The 25,357-nt window shown below is 37.0% G+C and overlaps 13 protein-coding genes across 13 annotated transcripts; 6 read left to right on the top strand and 7 right to left on the bottom strand. All coding sequences in view use genetic code 12, as the record gives it.

The window, feature by feature from the left end:
• Positions 1-371: 371 nt before the first annotated feature.
• Positions 372-782, bottom strand: CORT_0A13210 (Erg28 protein; the record flags this gene model as incomplete). Its single annotated transcript, XM_003867094.1, has 1 exon — positions 372-782. The coding sequence occupies one exon, from the start codon at positions 780-782 to the stop codon at positions 372-374; it is 411 nt and encodes a 136-aa protein (XP_003867142.1).
• A 152-nt stretch (positions 783-934) lies between these two features.
• CORT_0A13200 (Bcy1 protein kinase A regulatory subunit) lies at positions 935-1,945 on the bottom strand (the record flags this gene model as incomplete). The annotated part of the gene is made up of 1 exon (XM_003867093.1): positions 935-1,945. The coding sequence occupies one exon, from the start codon at positions 1,943-1,945 to the stop codon at positions 935-937; it is 1,011 nt and encodes a 336-aa protein (XP_003867141.1).
• A 683-nt stretch (positions 1,946-2,628) lies between these two features.
• Positions 2,629-4,680, top strand: CORT_0A13190 (Kar2 protein; the record flags this gene model as incomplete). Its single annotated transcript, XM_003867092.1, has 1 exon — positions 2,629-4,680. The coding sequence occupies one exon, from the start codon at positions 2,629-2,631 to the stop codon at positions 4,678-4,680; it is 2,052 nt and encodes a 683-aa protein (XP_003867140.1).
• Positions 4,681-4,890: 210 nt separating this feature from the next.
• On the top strand, positions 4,891-7,085 carry CORT_0A13180 (Not3 protein; the record flags this gene model as incomplete). Its single annotated transcript, XM_003867091.1, has 2 exons — positions 4,891-4,913; positions 4,973-7,085. The coding sequence occupies 2 exons, from the start codon at positions 4,891-4,893 to the stop codon at positions 7,083-7,085; spliced, it is 2,136 nt and encodes a 711-aa protein (XP_003867139.1).
• Positions 7,086-7,114: 29 nt separating this feature from the next.
• Positions 7,115-7,447, bottom strand: CORT_0A13170 (hypothetical protein; the record flags this gene model as incomplete). Its single annotated transcript, XM_003867090.1, has 1 exon — positions 7,115-7,447. One exon carries the CDS (start codon positions 7,445-7,447, stop codon positions 7,115-7,117), a length of 333 nt encoding a protein of 110 aa, XP_003867138.1.
• A 145-nt stretch (positions 7,448-7,592) lies between these two features.
• On the top strand, positions 7,593-8,960 carry CORT_0A13160 (Pex12 protein; the record flags this gene model as incomplete). Its single annotated transcript, XM_003867089.1, has 1 exon — positions 7,593-8,960. One exon carries the CDS (start codon positions 7,593-7,595, stop codon positions 8,958-8,960), a length of 1,368 nt encoding a protein of 455 aa, XP_003867137.1.
• Positions 8,961-9,159: 199 nt separating this feature from the next.
• Positions 9,160-10,368, top strand: CORT_0A13150 (Mri1 protein; the record flags this gene model as incomplete). The annotated part of the gene is made up of 1 exon (XM_003867088.1): positions 9,160-10,368. One exon carries the CDS (start codon positions 9,160-9,162, stop codon positions 10,366-10,368), a length of 1,209 nt encoding a protein of 402 aa, XP_003867136.1.
• Positions 10,369-10,411: 43 nt separating this feature from the next.
• Positions 10,412-14,746, bottom strand: CORT_0A13140 (Vps54 protein; the record flags this gene model as incomplete). Its single annotated transcript, XM_003867087.1, has 1 exon — positions 10,412-14,746. The coding sequence occupies one exon, from the start codon at positions 14,744-14,746 to the stop codon at positions 10,412-10,414; it is 4,335 nt and encodes a 1,444-aa protein (XP_003867135.1).
• Positions 14,747-15,369: 623 nt separating this feature from the next.
• CORT_0A13130 (Cox17 copper metallochaperone) lies at positions 15,370-15,549 on the top strand (the record flags this gene model as incomplete). The annotated part of the gene is made up of 1 exon (XM_003867086.1): positions 15,370-15,549. One exon carries the CDS (start codon positions 15,370-15,372, stop codon positions 15,547-15,549), a length of 180 nt encoding a protein of 59 aa, XP_003867134.1.
• Positions 15,550-15,663: 114 nt separating this feature from the next.
• Positions 15,664-16,602, bottom strand: CORT_0A13120 (hypothetical protein; the record flags this gene model as incomplete). The annotated part of the gene is made up of 1 exon (XM_003867085.1): positions 15,664-16,602. The coding sequence occupies one exon, from the start codon at positions 16,600-16,602 to the stop codon at positions 15,664-15,666; it is 939 nt and encodes a 312-aa protein (XP_003867133.1).
• A 429-nt stretch (positions 16,603-17,031) lies between these two features.
• Positions 17,032-19,125, bottom strand: CORT_0A13110 (Reg1 protein phosphatase regulatory subunit; the record flags this gene model as incomplete). The annotated part of the gene is made up of 1 exon (XM_003867084.1): positions 17,032-19,125. The coding sequence occupies one exon, from the start codon at positions 19,123-19,125 to the stop codon at positions 17,032-17,034; it is 2,094 nt and encodes a 697-aa protein (XP_003867132.1).
• A 1,341-nt stretch (positions 19,126-20,466) lies between these two features.
• CORT_0A13100 (hypothetical protein) lies at positions 20,467-22,491 on the bottom strand (the record flags this gene model as incomplete). The annotated part of the gene is made up of 1 exon (XM_003867083.1): positions 20,467-22,491. The coding sequence occupies one exon, from the start codon at positions 22,489-22,491 to the stop codon at positions 20,467-20,469; it is 2,025 nt and encodes a 674-aa protein (XP_003867131.1).
• Positions 22,492-22,674: 183 nt separating this feature from the next.
• CORT_0A13090 (Chl1 protein) lies at positions 22,675-25,101 on the top strand (the record flags this gene model as incomplete). Its single annotated transcript, XM_003867082.1, has 1 exon — positions 22,675-25,101. One exon carries the CDS (start codon positions 22,675-22,677, stop codon positions 25,099-25,101), a length of 2,427 nt encoding a protein of 808 aa, XP_003867130.1.
• Between the last annotated feature and the right edge of the window lie 256 nt (positions 25,102-25,357).

Genomic DNA, 25,357 nt, shown 5'->3' with positions numbered 1-25,357 from the left:
CTTTACTATTTTTTGCAACTCTCTCTAAGTTCTGTTATCAAAGCTGGAACAGTTTGGACTTTGAGTCGGACACATCTCCTATCCCCTTTTTCTTATTTTGATCGTTACATGAGAAATAAAAATATGATTGAAGTCTTTGTTACCCAGAAGCTTTATAATATTGAAAGGAGATCGAATAAACCCTTGATAACAGTATACAATTTTGCTCCAAAATAAAGCAAAAAACTTTTGTCCTTGGTAAGAACTTTAAAACAAGGAATGAAACACTATACTTACAGATAAGGCATATAATTTCTAACAGATCAGGTCATTCAATAAAAACATATTTACAACTATTTCCAATACGAAATTTCGTCCCACTCAATCCTCATTCAAAAAACATAAAAATCCTTATATAACCACATCCAACCTAAACTCAAACTACTCACAACTAAGGGCCCCATCAAACCTTTACCCAACAGAGTAGTTTTGTAAACTAACCACTCGCTCAAAAAATGGAATGCAGCCACGCCAAAAGTGAACTGAGTCAACTGATATACTTGTGGATTGGTGATATGGTAAGCTCCATATAGTCTAACTATAGACGTAATCAATGTCCAAGTCCCAAAAGTTCTTGCTGATAAGTTTGTTACTTGTTGTGGTTTGGCATTGTATACTCGTTTAGTTAAAGTCAAGTCTTTTTGGTAGGTTTGTAATGAATTGAAAATGGATACAATGGAAATAAAGAGCAACCAGTAAGGTAATTTACCCCCACGAGTGAATGGCAATATTCCTATATTCATGGCGTATTATGTGTTCTCTAGGTGTTTGTTGGAAGTGATTTGTTTTTGAATTTTTCGGGAAGTCAATTAAGGTGATTTTATTCAAAGCGCAACCAAATGAAGTCTACAAAATTGTCATTCTCAATTCAAACTTGCACGCTTTACTTGACTATTTAATTTACAATCGTTGGATCCTGAATTTTAGTTGGATCTTTATCTTTTAACACATCAACCACAGGACCCAATAATCTTTGAAACCCTGATTTGCCCAAGGTTGCAACTATAACATTATCTAAAGCTTCAACAGTAGCCTGTCTAGGTAATTCTTTAATCAATGCCAACTCTCCAAAATAATCACCTTTACCCAACTTCTTAATTTCTCCCAATTTATCATTATAAACTTGACATGTTCCACTTTCAATAAGATAAAAATTTTCACCCTGTTCACCTTCGGTAACAATCTTATCACCCTTTTGATATCTTTCTGTACTCAATGCATCAGCCAATTTAGAACGTTCTTGATCAGAAAGTGACTTTAAAATTTCAATGTCTTTAAGGAAATCTTCATACATCAACCTTCTATTAAAACTACCTTCCAATAAGATACGACGGAAAGTTAAACGATCCAACGCCCATGCAGTGACATCAGTGACGGCAATTACAGTAGCAGCTCTTGGCGCATTATACATTAATGCCAACTCTCCAAATGATGATCCATCACTGCTTGTACTTACCTTGACATCATTGACGTAAAAGTCCACTGTACCAGACTCTATTATGTAAAAGAAGTCACCTTCATCTCCTTGTTTAATGATTACTGAATCCTTTTTGAAAGTCTTGGATTCTAATGCCGATATGACAGTTTTCTTTGAGTTTTCATCCAATTGCTTAAAAAGAAAGTTATTTTTTAAACTATCTGCTACTGATTCTTCTTCCGTCGTAGATAAATTATTTTGTGGTGGTCTCCAACTCTCTGACTTTAACTTTGCTGGATTCAATGCCTCTGCTGACACTGAAGTTCTTCTATTGGTGTTGAAAGATTTAGGTATTTCTCCATGTGGGGAATTCATTGTTGCAATTGTAGCTTTAGTAGATGTATGTATATATAAAAATCTTAGAGATGAGCTTTGGGTTTTGGCAAGGGATGACGAATGGATCAAGTTTTCGAGAGGGAGAGAAGTCATACATTTAATTTTGGATTTCGATTTTTGGACATTGCAGATTTATTTGTATATCAGTACACGACCTTTCCAGAACCAACAATAACACAAAAAGTAAAGAGGAGGAGAAAAAAGGAATAAAAAAACAAACATACATTTGGAGATAAAAAAGTTGTGTGCACCTAAGAAGAGTTCTACACAGTTTACACAGAAGAAAGAGATCCATCAACTCCATCTCGATTTTTTGAGGGCTATTTATTTGTCATGAAATATCGAGTTGACTTATGGCGAGTTCATTTGGTAGCACAAATCTTGAATTCAGTTGGTAGCGCTTACTTTTGTAATAAAAATTGCCACGTCATATCAATCACACAGAGACACAATTTTCTATTGTATTCTCTGGGGTTCCAAATTGCACACTCATTCATCCAAAACAAGAGTCACATATCATGGTACAATTATTAAGCACAGACATGTAGTCCAATACAGATTTATTAATATTGGACACGTAAACTTTTAATTCCTGCACGTACATCAATTGTGGTGTAAGATCTCTGTATTTATATATTACTTGTGTGAGAACAAAATCTAACACGTCAAAGAGAGTGCGTTGTGTGCACTGAAAAAATAGTATAAATCTAAACCAATTTTTCAACCACAAGTTTAGTTCTTCTTTTCTTCCATTAACCACACATAGATTATAGAAGATGAGATCAAACTCTTGGTTTCCACGTCTTGGGTTACTTTATGTGGCTTTAGTGGTATTGATACCATTTTTAGCCTCATCTAAACACTCATTTGCACTTGCCGCTTCATCTGATGATGATGCTCATGAAAATTATGGAACTGTTATTGGAATTGATTTGGGTACTACTTACTCATGTGTTGGTGTTATGAAGAATGGTAAAGTTGAAATACTAGCCAATGACCAAGGTAATAGAATAACTCCATCTTATGTTGCTTTCAATGGTGATGAAAGATTAGTTGGTGATGCAGCTAAAAATCAAGCTGCTTCTAATGTCAACAACACTGTGTTTGATATCAAGAGATTGATTGGTTTGAAGTATAATGATGATACTGTCCAAAAGGAATTGAAACATTTACCATACAAGATTGAAAATAAGGGAAATAGACCTGTTGTTTCGGTTGATTACAATGGTGAACATAAAGTTTTCACACCAGAAGAAATTTCTGGTATGATTTTGGGTAAAATGAAGTCAATTGCTGAAGAGTACCTTGGTAAGAAAGTTACTCATGCAGTTGTCACTGTCCCAGCTTACTTTAATGATGCTCAAAGACAAGCTACTAAAGACGCTGGTACTATTGCTGGTTTGAACGTTTTGAGAATTGTTAATGAGCCAACTGCCGCTGCTATTGCCTATGGATTAGATAAGACCAACGAAGAAAAACAAATTATTGTTTATGACTTGGGTGGAGGTACTTTTGATGTCTCATTGTTGTCGATTGAAGGTGGTGTTTTTGAAGTTTTGGCTACTGCTGGTGATACTCATTTGGGTGGTGAAGATTTTGATCACAAAGTTGTTAGGTACTTGGCTAAACAATTCAAAAAGAAGCACAATATCGACGTTTCTTCCAACCCTAAAGCCATTTCAAAATTAAAGAGAGAAGCTGAAAAGGCCAAGAGAACTTTGTCATCACAAATGTCAACTAGAGTTGAAATTGACTCTTTTGTTGATGGTATTGATTTTTCAGAAACTCTTTCCAGAGCTAAATTTGAAGAATTAAACATGGCTTCATTCAGAAAGACTTTGAAACCAGTTGAACAAGTATTGAAGGATGGTAATGTCAAAAAATCTGAAATTGATGATATTGTTTTGGTTGGTGGTTCCACAAGAATTCCAAAGGTTCAAGAATTATTGGAACAATTCTTTGATGGCAAAAAGGCTTCTAAAGGTATTAACCCAGATGAAGCTGTTGCTTATGGTGCTGCTGTTCAAGCTGGTGTTTTGAGTGGTGAAGAAGGTGTTGATGACATCGTCTTGTTGGATGTTGCTCCATTGTCATTAGGTATTGAAACTGCTGGTGGTATCATGACCAAATTGATTCCAAGAAATGCTACTATTCCAACCAAGAAATCAGAAACTTTCTCCACTTATGCTGATAACCAACCAGGTGTCTTGATTCAAGTCTTCGAAGGTGAAAGAGCCAAGACCAAGGACAACAACTTGTTGGGTAAATTCGAATTGTCTGGTATCCCACCAGCTCCAAGAGGTGTCCCACAAATTGAAGTTACTTTTGATATCGATGCCAATGGTATTTTGAATGTTTCTGCTTTGGAGAAAGGTACTGGTAAGACTCAAAAGATTACCATCACCAACGACAAAGGTAGATTATCCAAAGAAGATATTGATAGAATGGTGGAAGAAGCTGAGAAATATGCACAACAAGACCAAGAATTGAAGGAAAAGATTGAAGCCAGAAACTCATTAGAAAACTATGCCCATCTTTTGAAAGGTCAATTGAATGATAAATCTGAAACAGGATTGGGATCTAAATTGGAAGACGATGATAGGGAAACTTTGGATGATGCCATTAAGGAGACTTTGGAATTTATTGAAGATAACTTTGATACCGCAACTGCAGAAGAATTTGAAGAACAAAAACAAAAATTGATTGATGTTGCCAACCCAATAACTGCTAAATTATACGGAGGTGCAGGAGGAGCAGCACCTGGAGAAGGAGATGCCAAGTTTGGAGATGATGATTCAGATGATGACATAGATCATGATGAATTGTAGATTAGAAAAGAAAGTTGATCTTTGTTGTATAGAAAGTATAATAAAATAAGGTACACATATAATCGATATACTACTCTTTGACTAATGCAACTATCATTTTTTTCCGTCTTCAGTTTTTTTGCACCAAACAAATTTTTCGTTTTTTGACGCTATGAGAAAAATTTCGAAGAGTACACGATTACAGAGTTCTGGAGTACGAAAAGCAGAGTAATGGCGAATAGAAAACTACAAAAGTATGTTACCCCTCTGGGACCGTTGAATGCATATGCATGATATACTAACATTATAACAGGGACATAGATATTATTTTCAAACGAATCCAAGAGGGTTTACAAGATTTCAACTACCATTATGAAAGGTATGAAAGTCTAACGAATACCGAGGATGATTCAGATAATCAAAGAGAGAAAGAGAAACTAGCAAATGATTTAAAAAAGGAGATAAAGAAACTACAGAAGTTTCGAGAACAGATTAAACATTGGCTACTGAATGATGCCGTTAATACATTGGGACCAGTGGGGACTTCATACAGTGCCAAGCTTTCTGAAAACAAAAGCACGATTGAAGATGCAATGGAAACTTACAAACTCGTTGAAAAACAGACAAAATTGAAGTCGTTTTCGAATCAGTCGATCATGATGGCATTTGCCGATAATGAAAATGGAGAGGAGGAAGAAGATGAAAGTGAAGATGAAGAAAGTAGTGAAGAAGAAGATGAAAGTCTATATGATGAGTTGTCAGAGGAAGCAGTAGACTTGATTAGATATTTCAAAGACTCGATATCGCAACTCAAGGAACAAACAGATAAGTATACTCATGAATATGAAAAGTTGGCGTCAAAAAAGTTGCGAAAGAATAACCTTGCCACGATTGAGGCCAAAAAAGAGAAAATACAAGCCACGGTTTCAAATAACAAATTTCATCAGAAAAAGTTGCGTAAGTTGATCAAACAGCTAAAGAATGGTATGGTTACCGATTTCAACCTTATTTTCGCATTGAAGGGTGATTTGGAAGATTATTTGGACAAGCACGGAGATACTGATTTCACTAAAGATACTGAGTTGTACGATGACATATTCAACCAAATCTCAGCTACAGATGAAGATTATTCGGAAATTCATGAAGACACTTCAACAGTAGCAACATCTGTTGATAGTGCTAGCGTAGTGAAAAATGGTCATGTTGAGAAAAAATCAAAATCGCCAACACCACCAAAGATGTCGAGCCGAAGCTCAAGTGAACAACCTAGTTATAGCCAACAACACCAGCAGCAGAACCAGATCCATCATTCACAGCAGCTACCTAAAGCCAACCAGGCTCATGCGACACATTCCAATGATAATGCAGAGCATCGACACGTTTCACAGACACATTCTGTTACCCATTCCACTGCGCAAGCTTCAAATCATGTACCAACTACTCAACAAAGTCCAGAAATGGCATCACCAGCTATTGTCAGAACATTGAGACCAGCAACAACGCCTTCAAAGCCAGTTGGTGGACTCAAATGGTCTGCTGCAGCAGCAGTTGGCTTACCTGAAACACCAGAAAAACCGGCCCTTCAAGATGAAGTGTCCGAGTTGAACTCAATAAAGCCTGAATCAAACATACCTTTCAAGCCATTGGAACTTGAGGATATTGATCTAGAGAAATACAAGACAGTGATTTCCAATTCCCCCTTATCCAAAACAGAACGTAATTTGTTTTCCAATATGGATTTGGTTCGTGCACCACCTGGAATCCAAGATTTGGTGATATCATTTGCTTCAAAGCGAAATAATGAAGAATTCAAGATTCTTATTGACTCAACAGAATTCAATCAATTTACTTCACCAATTTACAAACCATATTTACCTAAAAGTGTTCAACCAAATTATTATTCACAATTTACAAATTTCAGCTTTAAACATCCAACCCAATTGAGCAAGTTTCAATCTCATTGGAATAAAATCAGAGCTTATTATGGATTCAAGAGCTTGACTGATGAGATCAAGAACTTGTCGCCGCGAGATATTTCTGAGTCCTCGGCGTTAGTAACGGAGTTGACGTTTGTTTTGTTCTATGGATATTACTATGGGTTAACACCAGCTGAAAACTTGATTGCCGAGAGTTGCTTATTTGAAATTGGTTGGAAACCATACAAGAGCCAATTTGAATCTAACAATAGAAGCCCCTCACCATTTGGTGACGCTTCTACTGATAAAAAACAGGGACAAGGACAAACTCTATATTGGTTCAAGAGATTGAAGCTTATATCGAATGACCCAACAGATGGACAACACGCAACAATTGAATTTGGTGATTACCAAGTATTTGATTTAAACTTTTGGGAAATATTTGTGAAATATGGATTCAAGTTTGAGTATAACTTGTGTCAAATGGAACCATCAAGGACATTATTCTAGACATTGAGGAACTCAAAACTAAGTAACATTTAAATATTATTATCAGATAATATCAACTCTTGCGATGTTTGTAATGTCGAATCAGCAATCTCTGAAAACTGCGAAGCTTCAGACCCGGGATGAGATGTTAACAAGTCTGAATGTATATGATTAGATGTAGTAGATCCGCCATTGCTGAAAGTGTAGATGGTGCCATCTTTTGCAACCAAATTGGGAATCGTTGTATAAGTAGCAGCATTGGGCATCTGTGCAACATCTGTAAACCGATCGATGTCTGATTGAACTAAACCAAACTCCTTCACCTTTCTTTGGGAAATGCCGTTGCTGGCAATAAGCTGCTTTAAACTTGGTATAGTTGTCATCTGTGTGTGTGAGACATATTACACCTCGGATTGAAATGAAAATTTCTCCACAAAAAGTTGAACTGAAGAGAAAAACAAAAATTAAAAATTTCAGGGAAAGGATTGCCATTGGAGTTCAAGCGACTAAGACAATCGAAAACCCACCATGGAATACTACTCATCCTTAGATGCATCCCAACTAGATTCAGAAAGACCAACATTATTTGAACTTATCTCAGCTAATCAGTTGGAATCCTTATTATCACCATCATTGAGGTATATTCTTGTCCATTATGCCAGTAGATACCCCAGGTACTTGTTAAAAGTAAACAACTATTTTGATGAGATCAATTTGGCATTGAGGAGTTTTATAGAATGGTATTTTCTCACTTATTGGCAAGGTTCATTTACTGAAAACTTTTATGGTCTAAAAAGAGTGAATCAAACACCTTTGTCGGAAGGCCAGTTTAACAGTTCTAAGTTGACCCAGCTAGTCCCATCTATGATTGAGGAAAGGAGAAAGATCACAACATTACAAAAGTTTATATCCATATTTGAAGTCACGGGGACCGCTTTCTTGTCGGAAAAGTTAAACTACTGTTACGAAGTATGGTATACTAAATACATTACCAATCAACTAAATACCCACGAGTCACTTACTAAAAAGGAGAATTTAAAGATTAAATTGAAGAGGAAATTTGTTGAGATATACCCCTATGTTCAAAGTGCTTACCGTTTGGCCAACTTCATCACCACTTTAATGTACTTGAGTGGATCATCGAAATCTCCCACGATTTTAACCTATTTATTCAAAATGAACTATTCCCGATTAAACCAATACGATTACGACAAAAACGAACCACAACAGAAGTTATCGGAAACAAAAAAACATAATAAGATTGCTCCACCTACAACTGCCGAGTTACTTTTACATTTTGTACTGAACAACATCACCAATCCATCGTGGAAAATGGTTAAACTTGTCTTAGGAACATTTTTCCCTGTTGCCATATTCACTTTGAAATTCCTCGAATGGTGGAATAACTCCAACTTTTCAGCAAAATTACTCAAGAACCTGGGTAATTCACTCAATTTCACGTTACCACCACCATCTAGATTATCAGCAATATTACGTTCATTTGCTAAGCGTGATAAATCTGTAAAACAGAGAAAGCCCTTTAAGTCAGGTAAATTATGTCCCTTATGCAAAAAAGAGATGACCAATCCTGCAGTTATTGAAACAGGATATGTGTTTGATTATTCGTGTATTTATAATTACTTGGAAAAATCACATATAATAGTTGCAAAGAAAGTTGAGGCGGAATCAAAAGAAGAAGAAGAAGAAGAAGAAGAAGAAGAAGAAGAAGTGCATTCAGATAATGAGGAAGGTGCAAAGGGTCCAAAAGAAGAGAAGAATTACGATATAAATAAAGGTGGAAGATGTCCCATAACTGGACAAAAGTTGCTTGGTTGTAAGTGGAATCCATTGAAGGAGGAATGGCAAATCGAAGGTATCAGACGTCTAATCCTTTAGGAATAGCTTAATGTACTTATTTCTGTGGGGTCGACATATGTAGCGGTGTAGCTTCTGTGTAGAATTAAGAGCCAAGTATTTATAAAACTGAACTTTATCCAGGATTTTCTCTGTTGTGAGCCACAATTTTCGAATTTGCAACAAAAAAAAAAATTCAACTTCATTTAAACCCACGGGGTCCATCAATAGTCCATCAAACATGAGTGATCAAACAAAGACACTACAAGCTATCAAGTTCGATAGAGATAACATTAAGTTAGATATCCTAAATCAGTTGGTATTACCCTATGCAACAACATACATCCCAATTACGACAATCGGAGATGCTTTCAATTCAATCAAGTCTATGCAAGTGAGAGGCGCGCCAGCAATTGCCATTGTTGGAGCTTTTGCGGTAGTTGTTGATACCTACAACTATTTAAATGAAAACTCTGGTGGCCGTAATGTAAATCACCTCCTTCAGTCTTTGGACTACTTGATTAGTTCACGTCCTACTGCTGTCAATTTGGCCAATGCGATCAACGACATAAAAGAGCTTTTGGCCAAATATGAGAATACTCAACCACTAAATGAAGAAATATACAACCAGCTATTAAATTACGCTACTAAATTATACGATGAAGATTTGGCAAATAATTACAAGATTGGTGAAAATGGGTTAAACTATATTAAAGAGTCATTAAGAAAGGAAAATTTTGAAGGTCCATTTTCCATAGTCACTATATGTAATACTGGATCATTGGCTACTTCAGGTCACGGTACAGCGCTTGGGATCATTCGCTCAACATATCATGCGTTAAACAAGGAGCAATCAAATGAACAATTTTATTTAGAAAAAGTCTTTCCTTTGGAGACGAGACCGTACAATCAAGGTGCAAAATTAACCACTTATGAATTAGATTACGAGAAAGTCCCATTCACTTTGATTTGTGATAATATGGTGTCCTCATTGATAAACACCTTGAACACTGAATCCAAGACGAACAACAAAGCTCCCGTCAAATTTATTATTGTTGGAGCAGATAGAATCGTTGAGAATGGTGATACTGCAAACAAGATTGGTACGTTCCAATTGGCCACAATTTCCAACTACTTCAACTCCATTCAGAACACAAATATCAAGTTTATCGTTGCTGCTCCAAGAACTACAATTGATTTAAAGACAAAACAAGGCTCGGATATCAAGATCGAAGAGAGACCAAAAGATGAATTGACAACTCTAGTTGGTCCCCAATTGAATGGTGAAGATGTAGGTGATAAAGTTACCGTGGGGATCGCCACCCCTGGAATCGATGTTTGGAATCCGGCATTTGACGTAACTCCTCATTCATTGATTGATGCAATTGTCACAGAAAATGCCAATGTTTACACAAAAGATTTGAATGGTGAATTTAACCTTTCTAATTAAACAAAATAGAGACTGAAGCCATATAAATACCTTTATACAGTTATCAATTTTTCTTCTTCTTGTTCTTCTTGTTCTTTTTCTTTTGGTTCTTGGTCTTGTTTGATGACTTGTCAGATTGTTTGTCCTCCGTCATTGGTTTACTGTTAGGAAGCTTTGTCTTATCACTCTCTTTATTTGTCAGTAAGTCAGTGGCGGATTTTTTTTCCTCTGTGAATTCGCTATCAGCTTTATCTACGTTTGTATCAACTTTAGAAGGTGGATCTTCCAGTATCACATCGGCTTCCTTCAACGATTCTTGTTCGAATTCTTTCTTTTCGGGTTCCTTTTGTGTTGATCCAGTCTTTGCAGGTTCATCTTTTTCTTGCACTGTCTCTACAGATTTCTCATCCTTTGCAGGTTGGTCATCATTATTGAGTTCTCTTTGTTCAGGTTTTTTCTCGTCAATCACCTCAGCATCATCAGCTCGCTTTTCTTGGGGTTCAGGCTCACTATCAACGTCGTTACTAAGTGCAATGTTTGTAAGATCTCTCAACTCTGATGTAGTTGATTCACTTTTCTTGGTAGATCCATTGGCAATAACTGATTCGGTCAAAGAAGAAGCTTCATCTGTGGTAAATTCTTGTTTTTTCTTTGCCTCCGCATCATAATCCTTCGTGCTCAGATCTTGAACTGCGGTTGATTGGGACTCCGTGTCTGTTTCTTGTGAATCTTTTGAGATACTAGTATCCTTGGGTGCATCACCAATATCTTTTGCCGTCTTTTCAATATTAGGGTGTTCCGTTAAAGCCATATTTTTCGAATTTATTGTGGATTCTTCAGCTTTGGCTTCCTTTTGAGTGCCATCCATTTCGGCAGCCTTCTCAATGTCTTTATCTTCCTCTGGTCTCTCAACTGCGGTGTCTGTCTCCTTCGCATCATCAACTTCATTCTTTTCTTTCTCTAATTCTCCACCTGCTTCTACTTGTTTGTCTGTGTTTGAGTCCACTCGTTCTTTGCTAATACTTATATCTGCTGGAGACTCTTCTTTTGCCTCTTCTTCATCTACAACCTCAGCATCAAACAATACATTTGAATCATCGGGAAACTTCTTTTTGTTATTTTGATTTTGAACCTCTTCTGAAGTAGTTGCATTAGCTTCTTCGTCTTCTTCCTTGATACTATTGCTTGAATGTGTAGGTTCAAGGGAAGTTTCCTGTTTTGGAGCTGGACTTCTTTCTAACGAGCTTCTTGCAGAAGAAACAAGTCGCTCAAACGTATTCTTCAGCTTAACAGCTGGCTCTTCTCGCTTCGTCTCCACAGTTGAATTGTTACGCATTACTTCATCCATCTTTGTATCCTCTTCGGTAGGCATCAGGTTGACATTTTCCCAAATCACTTGACCAGAATTTTTATACCCTGATATATCACTCAACTTGACTCTAAAATAATCAACATCTCGAAGTACATTGTGTTTCTCGTTAAAATCTTTAAATGGTGGGAGTCTTGTACAGTACGTTTCCACGAAAAGACGTTTGTAATTGTCAAAAATACGCAGAAGAATTATCGAATACTTTGCTTCCGGTAAATATCTCATCAAGACCTTGGAAACAGTCAAAGTATCCCTCACAAGACTCTCCATGTAGCTATGGCACTGCTGGGGGTGCTTAACCGGTTCGGCCCAATTTATCTCTGGCAACTTATTACAACTCAAAACCGTCCTTTCTTCCATTATAGTAATAACCTTGGCAAACAATTCAGTTTCATGACTCTTGTAGTCTGCAACCATCTTCTTGAATGTCAATTGCTCATTCTGTTCAGGTGCTTCTTTGAAGCCACCTTGTACAACACTAAGTAACGCAACATTGAATTCAATGAATCGAGTACAAAGTGCTAAATGCTTTGTTGTGATGTGTTTTAAGCCTGCAGTCCTTGTAGCACCAGCTCCCAACACTGCTTGTGAGACTCTTGAATTCAAGTCGCGGAAGTAGATCAAAAGGTTACTTTCAATCGTGAGAGAATGGTTAGGAAAAGCTTTAGATGCAGCCAAATACTCTTTAACATGACCCAGAACAACGACAGCCAAATTGGGAACCATGAATTCATCTCCATAGATGTCCAACTTGGTGGCTGAAAACCCCTCTTTATACTGAGCTGCTTCGGGTGCTCCGTTATCATAAAAGTCCATAGATGATAGCCATTGAGATCCTGAAAAGCCTTTTTCTCCACTTGATTGAATAAATTCCGTATAGCCTATAACCTCATTTAAGGCAGTTTGAGCCGGTTGCAAGGCTTTAGCGTCATCCGTAACCTTCCAAGTTTCACTCATGCAGCTCTTCGCAGCCAGCCTGGAAAGGTTATTATGTAGTCTATGTATGTAATAAACCAATTTGTTGGGAAACCACTCTTTCAAGACATTTCCAGCTCCAGTAAACTCAAACGCTGGATTTATCATTTCACATTCGTTCAAGTACGCTGATGTGATTGAATATAGACGAAGGTAAAGTGGAAGCGGTAAATCAGTAATTTGCTCTTGACGCACATTCATCACCTTCATTAACCGAATTTGAGTTAACTCAATTGCTTTGTGAATAGCTTTGGTGATATCCAAAGACATAATATTGACATCAGAAGTAGGTGGGATGCTTGTTAGTGCAACATCAAGCAAAAGTTTTTGATGCACTGATAACCTACGCAAACATTCAGATAACTGTGCAAACGTCTCTGCAAGCATACTCTCAAATTCCTTTGGTGTGAGGATTTTGATATTGGCACTGAGTTGATTGGATTTATTTTCAATCTGATTAGGGGCAGGTGAGCTTTCAGTTGAAGTTTGTGAAAATTCTTCTGGCTTTTGAGTTGGAAGATTCTGCTTGATAATATTTTTGATCTCTCCAATAAACTGGTTTTGATAAACCGTGTATGCGTTGACTAGTTGACCAGATTTAGCCAAATATCCCACATATTCTCTCAAATTTTGTTTCAAGCTATCATCTAGATCAAGATAAGATGTGTTGATGGGCCTGGATGCATATTTCCTAGAAGTGTCCATCTTTGAATACATTCTATTTAGTGTGTCCCTCGATGGAACATTCTCGTAATGTGATTTAAGATCATTCAAAAGAAGTTCAACAAAGTCATCGGTGAATTTCTTTGAGCAGTCCGTCTTTAGCGTTTGTAGATCGTTCCGCAAATGAATTAACGCCGGGACGTTGCTTAAATTAGATACATTTATGTGTGGGTAAATTCGCCTTATATCTGGATCCTCCACATTTTCAAACTCCACACCAGCAATCATAATCTCTGTTGCAACAATTTCATTCAAGCACTTGAAGTAGTTGTTCTCACGGAAGGATATATTGGCTAATTGAAATATGGTCGTGATGTATTGAAGTTGAATGGTTGCCCTCTCCAACGCCTCTACGTTTTGTTTTCGAAGCATCAGTTCAAGTATCTTCAATCCTTTCTTGGCTTGGTTTTTCTCAAGTAAATCAAGTTTCAGCATCAATTTGTTGAAATCTTGCACACAATGTTCTGATTTTGTTTGGATTTTTTCAATATCTCCAATTGCATCAAAGAATGAGTCCGATGATTTTTCAATCTCTGATATTAAATTTATTTCAACAATGTCTAGGTAATTTGAGAATTTTTCTTGTAACCCAGTATCATTAATAATATGGTCTTCTTCTAACTTAAGGTTCGTATTTTCCAACACTTTTTTGAATGTCCTTGGATCATCGAGTTTGAAATCAGGGTCTAGAAACACTTCTGGCACATTTGATAGCAGGTGGCTCATATCTATTTGTTCCGCGGAGGAGAATGCAGAAACTGTACTATTGTTCGACTTGGACAACTTCCTCAATGACTCCTCTGTTAATGCTTTATAACTATCCTCAAACTTTTTGTATTCATCAAGGATATCATCAACAAATCGTGTTTCTATCAGCCGGTTCGAAACTTTCTTCTTCAATCTCTCTAGTTGTATTTGTGGGATATCTTGAGAAGTTGGTGTATTCAAATTAGATAGAAGAGTCGTCCCACCGTTTAATTTCACTGAATTCCTTGGTGCTCGATTCTTTCTACTTCTAGCCTGGTCAGACCCCACGGTCAATTCATATATTGAATTTGGTCCCAATGGTGAATAAACCGCCGCTTTATCATCGGCATTGAAAAAAGTTCCCAACAGTACAACACTTTCATTGTCTATGCTTCTTCTGTATGAAGTCAAAGAGCCAGTTCTTCTATGTGAATGAGATAAGCGTTGATGGGTGCTAGCTGATGAAGGTTGGTCAATTGAGCTGAACGAGTGTTCTGACGACTCCATTGGAAGGTCATCATTCAAATTAATGACACTCTCATCTAATGAAGATACATTAATGTTATTCGATGATTCATCTGCCATGTGTCAATGATTTTATGTTAAAACACTTTGTATAATTGAATGTAAGATTTAGGCGCAGTCCTTGATTTGTTTGTGCTGACAATTTTTCGCATAGATTTTGGTTGTTTGGATTTTGAAAGTTTTCAAAGCATTTTAGGAGGACACTCCGAAGTAGAAAGGATCTCAATTACAAAAACAGCTATCCGAATAAGTAGATGATGCGAATGCATACTTCCACAGAAGAATCTAATGGAATCTTATGTGGTCATTCGGGGAGTCTTTGTTGGATTATTGTAAACATGATAGTCACACAGAAAAATTTTAGTAGCAAAGGTATAACTCTTTTGAATATTACGACAAGTGGCATACTCGTCACCTCCTTCTAGATACGTAAACCTAATTGAGTAGTTGACAGAGTTTTTTAAAGACAACCCTAGGTATAACTAGGGCATTTCTTGGACTTTCTAAAAGTGACAATGTCGCATATCTCATGTCGTAGATCAAAGACTTACGTCATTAATCAAATTACTAATTAACAAAATGACATCACGTCAGATCCAATGTACACACAGTTTTTTACGAAAAACTTTCCATCTTTATCCACTAACAATCTTTCTTCAACCTACAATTCTTAAACACCAGTAATGTCGTCATCATCAGAACAGAAACCCAAGCCATGTTGTGTATGTCTCGATGAAAGAAAAGAGAGAGACAAATGTGTATTATTTCACGGAGTTGATAGCGAAGATTGCAAATCAATTCTTGACAAGTATACCTCATGTATGAAGGGTTATGGGTTCACACCTAACCCAATTAAGAATTGAACTATAAAAAGTATTAGATAGGCGGTTTGTGCCGACGGTGGTCAAAGCCATTTCAGCTTGTATATAAAGACGATTTTATACCAAACCTTGTATATAATAAACACACATAGCTATTTATTCATTTACTGAAGTCGATCCGTAGTGCTTATGATTCCCGCTCCTTCTGTGATGATCATTACCCCCGTCGAGCTCCTCCCGTTCAGTATTCAAAATCTCATCAATCTCTCGTTGTCGAGTACTAGCAGTTTCTTCATCAAAATTGGGGTATTTGAACCTAATCAATTTATTACTTTCAAACCAAACTTGATTTCGAATAAAATTATCAATAAGTATCAATTGTAAACAATTCATAATAATGGGGATTGTAAACATGACAATGAATATTTCAACTTCATCTGGATATTCATCCAACCAACGTAGCAAAATATGTGAAGTAATCCAAAGCAATTCACGTTCGAAAATTTCCACTAGGCCATACAAGATGAATTTAGTAATCATTAAACTTGTGAAATAAATTGCCAATTGTTTACTAAATGCTCTCCAACTTGGGTTGTTAACATCACCATATTCACCACTTTCGATTTGAGTTATATGAAGCATTCGTTTGCAAATGTAGTTGACTCCTTTGAAAACCAAGTATAGGATATACACTCCAATGGTACAATCAAATACAATATTCAAAAAGTACCAATCACATGGGTCATCTTTATCTGGATCATCAATTTCGTCTCCTCCATCACCATTCTCGTTATTATACTTTAGCATCAACACCATCAATCCTGGGGCTGTTTTAATCACTGATAAAATGACATTAAAAACGTGTACACCTAATGCCCCGATAAGTTGTTTACTTACGTCAAAGCTCCAAACAGGCCATGTTCGTCGTATAGGGTATTCGTAAAACCTCTTGACTATAAGACTTGAAAGACAAATGAATCCAAGGAGTGCTTGTGTTAGGAGTGAAAATGTACCTATGAGTTCGCATTTACCATCATCATCTTGCGGAGGTGGCTTCAATTTGTGACTAGTAAATGGTGATATTGAGAATGGCATGTAGTACAACAATAGCTTTACTCAAGTATGGCTTTGAATCTATAGCCTCTTGTGAAAAAAGGGAAAGTATAGTGTGCTATGTAGGCAGAGCAATATTGGAATGAGGGCGGATTTTCTAAAACTAGTGTCGCAAAATTGTTTACGTCACGCGCCAAAAACCGAGGAGTCTACTACCCCACGTTCAACACATTTGCTACAAGACAGACAGAAGACTCCATAGATCTACTACTGAAGAGAATTTTCGTTTATTTCAAATCTATGTTTACACCACTTTAAGTCTAGTTTATCACACCACACCTATACAATGTTCCCTACTAACTACTTTACCACAGTCATATTTAAACAAGCAACGTGTAAAAAGCTAATCTTACAGCAGCATAGCTATGACAGAAACTAAAGTCTCATCCCCACTCTTATTTTCCTCCCTTTCTAATTCTTACTCTCTGTTAACGGGTTATGTCCATGGAAAATCAGTTCAGCCAAAGCTTGACTCGACCTTCGAGTTCCTATACTTAATCCTTCTTCCTCGTCATCATCTGAATCACTTTCAGAATCACTCAATTGGAATGGCATATGTATAGATTGAGAATGCAGTTGGTTGGTATGAGATGGGTATGTATGTGCAGGGGGCGCCAAAGATGACACAGGCGCTTTGGGCCCCGATAAAGGTGATGAAGGTGAGCTATGTGATGTTGGCGAGACATCTCCTCCATGTGCCTTATGCTCTCCATGAATGATTTGTCCTCCGCTATGTTCATTGTGTTCTGATGTTCCTACTGCCATGTCATTGTTATCAATTAGATCGTAGTTGACATTTGATCCCATATCTAGATTTTCAGGTACATCAACTACATCTGGTGTATGATATCCTTGATACTGATATGGATCACTTGGATACACAGTATTGTAATCATAATAATAATCATACCCTCTACTTATGTCGTTACCCACATTATGAGATAAACTTGAAGTATATGGATAATCCTCATCACTTGAATCTTCGTCTGAGCCATAATTCAATGTCGTTGGAGGTAAATACTTTATAGACGTGCATCGTTTGAGGGGTGGCAAAGATTCCAAATCAGCTTGGTCGTGACCCTTTATTGATGGTGAAGAGCCTTGACTTGGAGCCAATTTTAATGCAGGGTTTGAATTAGATCTTACTTTCAAAAAGAACCCACCTTCATCATCGTCGCCATCGTCGTCATCGTCGTCGCCACTTTCATCATTTTCCAAGTCTCCCTCATACAAATGGCTTCTAATCAAATTATTGTTGACTTGGTCGTCGTAATCATCATACACTTCGTCAGTATCATCATATTCACTGTAGCCGCCTTCATCATTGTCATCTGAAAAAGAATCCCAAGCCATGCACTGTTGTACTACATCGTTGAAGTGTATATGTCTTTCATTTTCGTGGTTGTCTTCCTCCCCTGTAGCCCCCTCTGCTTCATTATCTTTCAAAGCGGTATTTCCAGGCTTGTTAATGTCTTGTTTAACAGTAGCCGGTGATGACGAGTCTGAATTGAGCAAATTTTGAAATTTTACCACATTTGAGTTTTCTGTAGCTTGATTGTTGGAATACTGACTGTTTAGTTTATTCAGAAGAGCATTGTAGTCAAAATATTCATCAGTTCCGTGGTTTTGCTTTCGCAATTCTTGTTGTTGTTTCAATTGTTGATCTCTCTTCTTTTGGTGAATACTCGATGCCAACTCCAATTTAAGCAAATTTGTGTGACTGATAATGGATTCTTCTATCGTTCGCTTCTTTAATATTGGTTTCGGTGCATTTTTGTTTTTTGTTTTTTTAGGTATTGATAAATCTCCTGCAACAGCACTTGTGGCTGTGGGTTCATGATTTATATCATCCTCATTTTCGTCATTTCCGTTGCCATCACCATTGGAAGAAGCCCCTTTGTTCTTTAATATTGGACCATATAGCCAAGTAACATCGGTATCCTTTGCCCAATTGACAACTTCGGGGCTGATTGTTTTCAAATTCGATCTTCTTTGTGCCCATGTTCTCCATGAAGCGTTTTCTAATCGAGCAGCATTGGCCACATCATGTTTGTTTGACACAACGTATCTCCATGATTTAGAAATATCCGATACATCCCATTGATGGGATAAATAGTCAACGTGGCGTGACGGTTCTGCTGCCACATCGGTGTCATCATATGGAATCAATTCAGGAGATTGTAGATTTACAGCCGGGCCTGTTGTAGGAGAAGCAACTGGTGAAGGCGAAGATGATACCGATGTAGATTGATTGCTATTTTGTTGATTATTGACATCCAGATGATCGTTTGATGATGTGGTTGTTTTGGCGCCATTATTTGTATTTCTCGGCGTTTTCTCAGTTTCCAACGATTGATCTTTGAGCTTTTCCGGTATGAATTCATCAAGTAGACCTAAAGATCTCGTTCTTTTCAACTTAAAGGTGGTGTTTTCAAAATGATCGTCGTCTTCAGCATCCACGTGTTGTGAAGTAGTGGCTCCGCCAGAAAATACTTCATCTGACATTGTTCGTATTCACTATTTTTTTTCTTCTTTGTTGGTTAAGTTTAGTCTGGTGTATCACAATAAGTGGTAGGGTAGAGTAGTGAAGGTGCTGTGGTGGTTTGTCTAAGAATGGATATTGATTGTTTTATGTAGGTGTATATATCTATTGGTGGGTACGGGGATATGATGAATGTATAGTAAATTGATGAATGTAAAAGTATAATGATTATTTTTGGAGGGGATATTAAATTGAATGAGAGAGAAAATTAATTTTTATACAGTCTTTTTTTGTTTGTTATGAATGAACAAAGAGAGAGTGTGTGTGTGAGAGAATGGTTTGCTGTCGGATAATAATTGTCGTAATTCAAACACAGCACGACACGACACGAAACAACACAACACAACACGACACTATTAAAGCTAAATATAGATACTCCCAATTGACTTAAACAGATGGCTGCCTTCTAGGAAGGCCCGTAACTACAGAATTCTTCTCCAAATATAGCATCAGCTTACAGTATTAACTGACGCTGTATCATATGGGGTGAACATTTTGGCTGAAGCAGCTCTTTTAATGAGATCAATTAAAATTACCGCATTTTGATAATAATTGTGTTTCGTATAATTTGAAGGGCACCCCAAAGAAAGCAAGTGTATAGTAACCTCAAGCTTGCTATCAACCTCCCTATCGATTTTCCTGTCCCCCAATTTTCAATTACAGCAGCATCTATTTCTTGATGATTTACCAACCACAAAATGAAAAGAAGTAAACAAAAGAATAAAAAATGACGTGACAAATTCCATTGACAAATGAAGAACTTTGTGAGAAAAAAAGAATACAGGAGTTGTCCTCAAAATTCTACCTCCAGCTTTGTATATTTTCAAGATTCGATGCAGTCGAAGCTTAATAGCTTTTGAAATAGAAGAAGATCTTATATGCGCAAATCTTAGTCCTATTTCGGTATTCCGGACGTTAACAATAGGGCGGGCAGAGAATTCTGTGCTTCACACACTGGGTGCACCGACGCCTCAAACAAATATTGTACTCGCTTTTGCAACTAGCTTTCGCTAGAGTCAAACAAAAAGTTTGTTGTATAACAAAGTTGGGAAATACGTAGATACACACGGAATGATGCTCGTTTTATATGAAAATAATTAATCCGATTTGTGGGGATGGACAAACTCGGAAAAGACGTTCAATTTTGTGTAACATTTCCATAAACGTTCGTAAAATGAATGAACAATAAACTCATTGTATAAAGAATAAATGTAATGTACAACGTGGGCAAAGCTACCAAATATAGTGAAGACAATACCAATCACTAGGAGGCGAGCTAGCAACCCGCATTCTCCTCTTTCTTTTCAAAATTGACCTGTGTAAATTCTATTTCCACTAATATAACAATAGTCAATCACATGTCGAAGCGTATCCACTATAGGAGCATTTTGCTCTCCATACAAGTACTTGAAGCTTCCTAATTCATCTATTTTCGTCTTCCTATCAACAATCGGGATTCTGGTTAAGTCGCAAGTGGTCCAAGAATACCCCGAAGTTGAAGTTATCATATTATTTGAAATTGTAGTGGAATCATCTTGGGAATCAATGATGAACTCCTCAACAAAATTCATGCCTACCTTGAGTATGACTTTATCATCATTCAATTTGAGGCCGAGTTGAAGTCCTTGTGCTATTAAAGAAAACCTGTCCACTTCATTTTTCCCATGTTTCCCTTGGTTTATTTGAATTAGCAATTCCACAATATATCTGCGTAAGCTTTCCTCTAGAGTAGTATGAAAATGTTTCACTTGTTTGTATAAGCTACCTATCATTCCGTTGTCCGAGGTCTTAAAGTTCCCAAGTGCAGCCAAAAGTAACGTAGCCAAACAATGCTTAAATTGATTTTCAACAACATCGTTATTTTGAACAAAATGATCAATCAAATCCTGTTGTAAATCACCCTTTATGGTTGGTTTCGGCAACTCTCTAGGCTGCAATACTTCACTCACAAATACATGTAGCAGTGGTATAAACACATCAATCTTGTCCAATTGTGACATGGTCAAATCATCAATAACCACTGGTATGGTTGGGAAATTCTCAAGGTAGAAGCAGGCAAGCCTAGCTATTGATGTGTTGATTACGGGCTCTTTGAGTAATCCCATCGATGACTCCAATTGTATGAATGCCAAGTTGACACTTAGTTCTGAAGGAATTCGAAAATGGAGAGCATTCTTGGGTAATACTTTGTACACCACCCCTAGTATCTTATCAGTTATTGGCTGAATGCCATGTAAAATTATACTTCCTTCTGTTGTTGCATCCTCCAGGGATATTTGAAACTGATTTAATGCCTTTTCCGTGAGTAATGACCATGACAAGTCATTGGATATTTTTGATATATTATTTCCATCAAATAAAAGTGTTAAAATGGTGGCATCTTCGTACGCCAACACAATCGACAAGGACTGGCCTTTTCCGGTGACAATGGATGTACAAGTGTACCAAGTTTCTGTATCATATTCGAATACATTGTCATTTTCAAAGATGACTACTTTTGACATAAACACTGCAATGATTAAAGTCTTGTCTTTATATTGAATTATTTTAACCTTTTGAAATTGACCTCTTTGAGGCGAATAGATTTCTCGAATATCGTTTCCAACCAACAGTAGCGAGTTATCCTTTCCAATAATCAATAAAGTATCATTTTCCCAAGAAAGTTTTGCAATCTCCTTAGCAAAATCAATTTGTTTCACCACAGTCATGCTAGAGTCGAAAATCGTAATTCTGTTACTCAAATCAACGACTACCAACTCATTACCATGAAATACAAAATACTTTAGCCTGAGTCGTTTAAACTCCTCAGCACTGACATACCATCTCCCTTCGTAATATGGAATCTGATATAGTTTCACCAACGCTTCAAATACATTAATCTTTACTTTATAATTGTAGGATTGATTGTGGTTTTCACGACCTAAAACCAAAAGCTCACCAGTATTGAACAATACCCCCAACCAGGAATCTCTTGTACGGTGACTAATTGAAGTCCATCGGTGCTCCACTATAATAGGATCTTGAGCAGTAATATTATAGAATTCATCAGCATTTTTGAACACTACATCCTTAAACCGACCCACAGGTAAATTACTAACTGCCTCCGAATACAATATAGTCCCGGTGGAGAATATTTCCTTGGTATTCAATACCGTTCGATGTCGATTCTTGTTGATTGCATTATGATATGATGGAAACCGTGGTTCAACTATGGTCAACTCATTGTACAGATTTAGCGTTAGTTGAAGATTATCGGATAGTTGAATCGGGTCATGACGAGCTAATGCAAGGTCAACTCGATTCAATTTTATATCTGCAATGGATGACATTTTTGGTCAATGTTGTGGTCTCGGGTTTAGAAATTGTGCAACACTTTTTTTTCGTGTTGATGTACGACGCGTACTCATCGAAGGGCTTTCCACAAGATCAGCTTCAAAGGTCATAGTGCACACTTTTATGACTTGAGGCTCTGTCGATTGCTAAGGATCCAACCAATTAATTCAAGGTGATGCATGTACAAACATTCATCTACAATATATCCATTGTTGAAAATGTGTCCCACAACCATTTGCCGAAATTACAACCATCCATTTACTCCATATGACATTCAGGTGCAGCTTATGGATGCCATTTACGATACTATTGAGAATGGTTACAAAGTTGGCCTATTTGAAAGCCCAACTGGAACGGGGAAGACTTTATCAATTATATGTTCCACTATGACTTGGTTAAGAGAGTACAAAAGAAACCATGTATTTGTAATGGACGAAGAGTCAGAGGAAAGTAGCGATGATGAACCAGAGTGGGTGAAAGAGTCCTACAGAAGTTCCATAGTCGATAAATCAAAAGAGAAACTCAAAGAGTTTGAGCTACATTTGGATCAAGTTGAAAAGAGTCATGGAGATAAGATCAGAGCAGAATCGAAAATCCGACAAAAGGTCAAAAGACGCCAGGTTGCTCAGGAAGAGACATTTCTACCTGATGATTACCATAGTGATGCCGAGTCTGATTTAATCGAAGCACAGAACCTAAAACTCAACAAGGAAATAAATCGATTAATGCATCGTGAAGAGCACGAGACCAAGGAATACAATTGCAAAACCAAAATATTCTTTTCTTCAAGAACCCATTCCCAATTGAATCAATTTTCAAGTCAGCTACGACTTACAACCTTTGATGCCTCGTTTGATGATATGACAGAACGGACCAAATACTTGCCAGTTGGGTCTCGAAAGCAGTTGTGCGTCAATGAAAAAGTATCCAAGCTTGGTAATCAAAGTATCAACGATGCCTGCATTGATTTACAGAAGACCAAAGAAGGTTGTACCTATCTAACAAAAGATCAATCACTAATTAAAGAGTTTTCCGATTTGAGTTTATCGCGAATTCGTGATATCGAAGATCTTGCAACATTGGGTACTGAACTCCACGCGTGTCCTTATTACTCTGTACGAAAAGGTCTAGATTCTGCTGAAGTTGTCTCACTACCGTACCAATTACTTTTCCAAAAATCTGCCCGAGAAGCATGGGGGCTCAACATCAAAGACGCAATCGTCATTATAGATGAAGCTCATAATATTATTGATTCGATAACCTCGTTGTACTCAGTGAAAATTACCGTCAGTCAACTTCACAAAGTAATGCAATCTTTGAAAATATACTTGACGAAATTTGCCAAGAAACTCAACAGTGGAAATCGAATCAACATAGTCAAATTGACAAAGATTTGCAAAGTATTGACAAAGTTTATGGAATCTCAACTGGCATCACCAGGTAAAGAAGTCAAAGTGGAGGATATTTTTCTAGATTCCACTGGAGATCTAGTAAACATACATAAACTAGACGAGTACTTGACCAAGTCGAAAATCGCCTACAAGATTGAGTCATATATGGAAAAAAATGAGGAGCCCCACGCCGCTTCCTTGCCTGTACTTTTTGAGATTGCTAAATTTCTTCGTGCATTAACCAACCCTAGAAAAGAAGGAAAATTCTATTGGGATAAATCTGCAAACGAATTTGAGCTAAGGTACATGCTATTGGATCCCAGTGTGATCTTCTATGAAATCGTAACAGAAGCTAGATGTGTTTTGCTTTGTGGTGGTACTATGGAACCAATGTCAGATTTTACCAAATTCTTAATGCCACAAATTCCAGACCATCAGATAAAAAGATTTTCGTGCCAGCATATAATACCGGAAAATAACTTGAAAGTTTTTACTGTTGACAAATGGGGTTCAGAATTTGATTTCCTGTATAATAGACGAGATGATATGTTGCAGATGGATAGATTAGGTCAGTTTATTTTACAAGTTTGTCAAGTAGTTCCTCGTGGTGTTGTCGTGTTTTTTGGTAGTTACAGCTTCCTATACAAAATTGTACAACATTGGCAACAAACCAATACTTACCAAAAAATATCCGCTTTAAAAGCCGTTTTTCAAGAACCGACAAACTCATCCAACGTCGATTCCGTTCTATTTGAGTACTCAAATGTGATTAATTCCCAAAAGAAAGGAGCTATTTTATTTTCAGTCGTTGGTGGGAAATTATCCGAAGGGATTAACTTTTCCGATAATTTAGCCCGAGCAGTGGTAATGGTTGGTTTACCTTATCCTAATGCATTTCTGGGTGAAATTGTTGCTAAAAGAACATTCATCGAATCACAAGTTATAGAAAAGGGAGGTTCCGCACAACGGGCAAAAGAATCTTCCAGTGAGTATTATGAAAACTTGTGCATGAAGGCCATAAATCAAAGTATAGGTCGTTGTATAAGACATGCTAATGATTATGCGTTGATTTACTTGGTTGACAAGAGATATAAACAACCAAGGGTGCAAAATAAATTGAGTAAATGGGTTAAAGATCGACTTGTCATCAGTGACGACGCTATTGATGGTTCTGCTAAGTTTTTCCATTTTAAAAGTCAAAAGGATTTGGTCTGATGGGAGCTTGTCAAGAATTATGTAAGCTCGATTTATAAAGGAGCACACATTTGCATAGTTTTGCAGGTTTTGAAAAGAGGTAATCATCAACCTACGAATGTGATTTTGAATGAAATACATAGGAATCTTTCTAGTACAATGTAGCAACTTTACCCTTTCTGTCTCTCAAAAGTTTGATGTCATTATACCCTGTGGACAGAAATTTAGAATTCTATCTAAATCCACTGAGAAAAAAAAGTTGCAAAAAGAAGTAAAG

The sequence above is a fragment of the Candida orthopsilosis genome (genome assembly GCF_000315875.1).
Source record: "Candida orthopsilosis Co 90-125, chromosome 1 draft sequence".
Taxonomy (NCBI): domain Eukaryota; kingdom Fungi; phylum Ascomycota; class Pichiomycetes; order Serinales; family Debaryomycetaceae; genus Lodderomyces; species Lodderomyces orthopsilosis.
This window is presented reverse-complemented; position numbering and strand designations above follow the sequence as displayed.